The 4027-nt window shown below is 47.2% G+C and overlaps 1 protein-coding gene across 2 annotated transcripts; it reads right to left on the bottom strand.

Moving 5' to 3' along the window:
* Positions 1-1491: 1491 nt before the first annotated feature.
* On the bottom strand, positions 1492-3515 carry LOC123139106 (protein SULFUR DEFICIENCY-INDUCED 2). 2 transcript variants are annotated; one of them, XM_044558909.1, is made up of 4 exons: positions 3229-3515; positions 2506-2718; positions 2259-2414; positions 1492-2137 (listed from the first exon to the last, which is right to left on the bottom strand). In XM_044558909.1, exons 1-4 carry the CDS (start codon positions 3358-3360, stop codon positions 1733-1735), a joined length of 906 nt encoding a protein of 301 aa, XP_044414844.1. In that variant the 5' UTR covers positions 3361-3515; the 3' UTR covers positions 1492-1732. The 2 variants fall into 2 exon arrangements, with proteins under 2 accessions (XP_044414844.1, XP_044414851.1); XM_044558916.1 differs by having other exon boundaries at positions 2506-2706; positions 3229-3499.
* Between the last annotated feature and the right edge of the window lie 512 nt (positions 3516-4027).

Genomic DNA, 4027 nt, shown 5'->3' with positions numbered 1-4027 from the left:
AACACCTAAAACCATATTATTCCTCAAGGGAACACTTTGCATCAACCCTAGCTTGTGATTTTTATCTATCAAATGTCTCAGTCACATCATGCAAAGGCACATGATCGCCAGATGCATCCCAGACGACAAAGCCGAATCATCCCGATTCGTCGAAAACATTTCGTTGATTATCTTCAACAGTCCAAATATCTCACATCAAGGGTATACAACCTCACAATTTATCGACGTAGAGAGAATGTTTGGGGCAAAAAAAAGTAAAGGTGTTCACTTCCTTCACAAAAAGCCTTAGACCATTTAAAAAATTCTGTTCCAAAGGAGTTGGCTTAGAGTGAGATGTCTTGGGAACTTAAATTACTGATAGGTGAAGATATTTAAAACTAAAGTCGAGTCCGTACTTACACATCTGACATGATACAATTGCAGAAGTTAGGAGCATTAAAGACCAACAACAGTACGTAGGCTAGTCATAGTGGGAGTAACTTAGCTAGTAACATAGTGCACTTCGAGAAAATTCTGCTTATGTGGCAAGTAATTAATGAGAGGTGGTAACATAATATGTTATTGTAACATAGCGCTTTCCAAGACGAGTCTACGAGCTAATAAATAAAGTCATATATGATACTACTATTATATATACATGACACTAGTCTAAGTTACTTCCCACTATGACCAGCCTAAAGCACTGTTCGCAAACTTGCGCCTTCTTGATGTACTTGAAAAGTGTATAAGTAGTAACCAAAACATCGTGCACGACTACCACACCTCATTAAACCGCACAAGAAAAATGGGGAAGAAAGAGGGTGAGCCATGAGCCTGAAGCAACAACCAAACCATCGAGCATGGCTTGCACACCACATTAAACCGCACAAGAACAATGATGGACAAAGAGGGCGAGCCATGAGCATGAAACTAAATGTAACATATATTTCAGGATCGCGGGAAGTCGGCTGGGAATAGGAAGGGTTGGGAATTGAAGTTGCAGACCCTTGGTTTCAGAAAGAGCTAGGTTGCCAAGTCCACTGCATTGAAATCCATACTGTAGGTCAAAGAGCATTGCAGAATTCACATCTTTTATTTGGTGTTCTTAGGTGCTTTGTACACATAGTGAGATTGTCACTTAAAGGATGTATACAATAACTAACCAAACTCTTGGATTCAACAATTCAACAAATATTGGGATGTCTTCTTGCGGTGTTTGTGTGTGTGTTCTTTTTTTGTGTGTGTATACTGACCTCTTATCAGTAATCCAGCACCACATGTCTATTTTGTGAGTGTATATAGTGCTCTCTTATCTGTATTCAGCACCAATTGTCTCTTTTACTTGTTCTCAAGTTCTTGAATTTGGCGGTGCTCGCTCAAGCTGGCTCCTGCATGGATGAAATTTTACTTGGTAATATGTTGTACTCAGTGTTGGGCTTTTAGCAAAAGGAAAAGGAATCATTTCAGTTTCTGCAATTAAAGCAAGTGAGCAATCCACATGACAATTTCACATCCCAAGGAGGTCAAATTAAGCATATCTCTGGGCAAAGGCCAACTGCATCCAAAACTGAAACCACATTACTCCGCAAGGGAACGCTTTGCATCAACCCTAGCTGCTTATGATATCTACAATCTATCAAATCTCTCATTCACACCTATAACATCCACAAAACCTCCTACATACATGCACATCAACTTCTATTTACCACATGCAAATGCACGTTAAAAGTTTAAAAACCGACGAAGTAACAAATCAACAAGCCATTTGGTCCCTGAATGCATCTAACTCCTCGAATACGGGCAGCCGCCTCGACCTGAACGGTGTCCAATCATTCATCACAAGGTCTAGTCTCTCCATGATCTCTTCGGTGAAACTCAAGCCAATATCAAAGGGCGATGAAACATGTGTCGTCGGACCGAGCTCACTGAGAAGCTGCTCAGCTCGGGCAACCGCCTTGTCATCATCCAACCCAGAGATTCTGCGAAGTAGGACATCCCCGAGCACTTGCACTGCCTCCTCATGCCTGCCCTGCTTGATCAAGCACAGCCCGAGGTTGCACGCTCTGTTGGCATCAGGTACGATAGTCTGGGCCTTCCGGTACACCAATTCAGCGGCTTCGTAGTTGTTCTGCTGCATGTAAGCCCAGCCAAGGTTACCCTGTGAAATCGCACATCAAAAGTTTCAGTAACCTGAGTATAAATGAATACTGCTGCAGTGATAGACCAAGACATGCCTAATTAGCAATCAGTAAGAGTAACATGGGAGCAGTAACCCATACCAGAATGCGCGACATCTCCTGCTGGATCGAGACCTGGAACTTCTTGCCATGGGATCGCGCCGTCTTGGTGATCTTCCCGTTGAAGGCCTCGCCGAGGCATATCATCTTGAGCTTCTGTTTCAGCAGCTCTATCTGCTCGTCAACTTTTCCGCATTTCTGAATATCAAAATCCACATACCAGGTTAGAATTAATGCATAAACCAATCCTTGAGCAGATTTCCCTGTGAGATGTGCAGCTGAGACGCACCTTGTAGAGGTCGATGAGCAGGTTGTCGAGGGACTCCTGGGCCTGCCTGGAGCAGAGGTGCCTGAAGGATCTGATGGCCTCTATCGCCTCCTCGGCGCGGTCCTGCTGCTTCATCACCACGGCCATGTCCTTGAGCGCGCTGTCTACCCTGTCCCCGGAGTTGATCGCCTTCCAGAACCACACGATCGACGCCTCCGCGTCCTTCTCCACGAGCTGATCAATACAAGCCGTTTCACCCAAGTCAGCAACTTAACGTTTGCAGGGAAAACAGATTCTTTTTTTTTTTTGAGGAAAGGGATTTTTCTCTCGTTCAACTACTAATCATGAATTATGTATGGTGTAACTGAATTTAATTTGATGTGATTAGAACATAATCATTCACTAAGCACGCACGCGCGATGGACCACTGCCCATTTGCGGCAACACGGAGAACCTCAGCACTGTGACCGATTCGGCGAACAACGATTTCTTTCGGCCAAGAGGAGCAAAGAAGATTTGGCGGCGAGAGCAAGAAGGCAAGAATCGCCCGGAGCCGACGGAAAAGTAGGGAATAGTACTGTGATCTGCTTTCATGGTGGCCGCTATCATGATTGGGCAACCGGTGCACAATCAAAGGCTACTGCATACAGTATATATTCCAGTTTCCGTTTTGACCACAATAAATCCACTCTAGAGAGGCAGAATTTGCATGGGCAGGAAGGGAGCTGCGAATGATTAACCAACCTGGAGGTGCTTGGCCCGGACGTAGGGGCTGTCGCCGGCGGGCACCTTGTGGACGACGTGGAACAGATCCTTCTTCTCCCCGCCTCCGCCACCGCCGCCTCGTCTCCTCTTGGCAGGTGCGGGCGCGTCCATGCCGTCGGAGCTGATTCGGAGCGGATGCTGAGAGGGAGAGAGAGAGGGAGAGGAGAACAATGGGGGCGCGCGGATTGCTTGCCGGCTTGGCTGGTGGTTTGTTTCGCGGGTTGCGGGATCTGGAGGGTGGGAAGGGAGGGAGGAGGGGGGATGACGAGGCGGGCGGAGTGGATCTGGACGGGAAGGCGTCCGGGTTCGAGGGCGGGGGCTGGATGGCGACCTGGCCCCCATCCGGCGGTCGGGTGGGCACCACGCGTCCGCATCCGTAGTGACGTGCTCGCGGCGCCTAGGGAGAGCAGCGGGTGTGACGGGCGGCTCGAAGCCTTTATTGTTACTGTTTGATGGGCGTTTAGCGAGCTCAACTGCGTCCGGATTGGCTGCATCTTCTAGACGCATGTGCGATGTGTTTAGAGAACTGCTCCGCGCATTAAAATTCAGGTTTTTGATGCCGGACAGTACAGCTTCAACAGAAGCTGTAAAACAGTACGTGTGAAAAAAAATTGGACACGCGCTGAAAAACGCTACGGGATGCTGTAAATTTGAGGCGGTGGATTGCACACGTTTCACAATTTACACTGTGTGTTTTTGGGCATATGATAAAACAATGTTGGGTCCGGCGCGCTTAAACTGCTACAGTTGCGCGTTAAAACTATTTTAGGGCATGAAA

The sequence above is a fragment of the Triticum aestivum genome, chromosome 1B (assembly GCF_018294505.1).
Source record: "Triticum aestivum cultivar Chinese Spring chromosome 1B, IWGSC CS RefSeq v2.1, whole genome shotgun sequence".
Lineage (NCBI taxonomy): Eukaryota > Viridiplantae > Streptophyta > Magnoliopsida > Poales > Poaceae > Triticum > Triticum aestivum.
The sequence above is the reverse complement of the archived record's forward strand: the minus strand, read 5'-3'. Positions and strand labels throughout refer to the sequence as shown.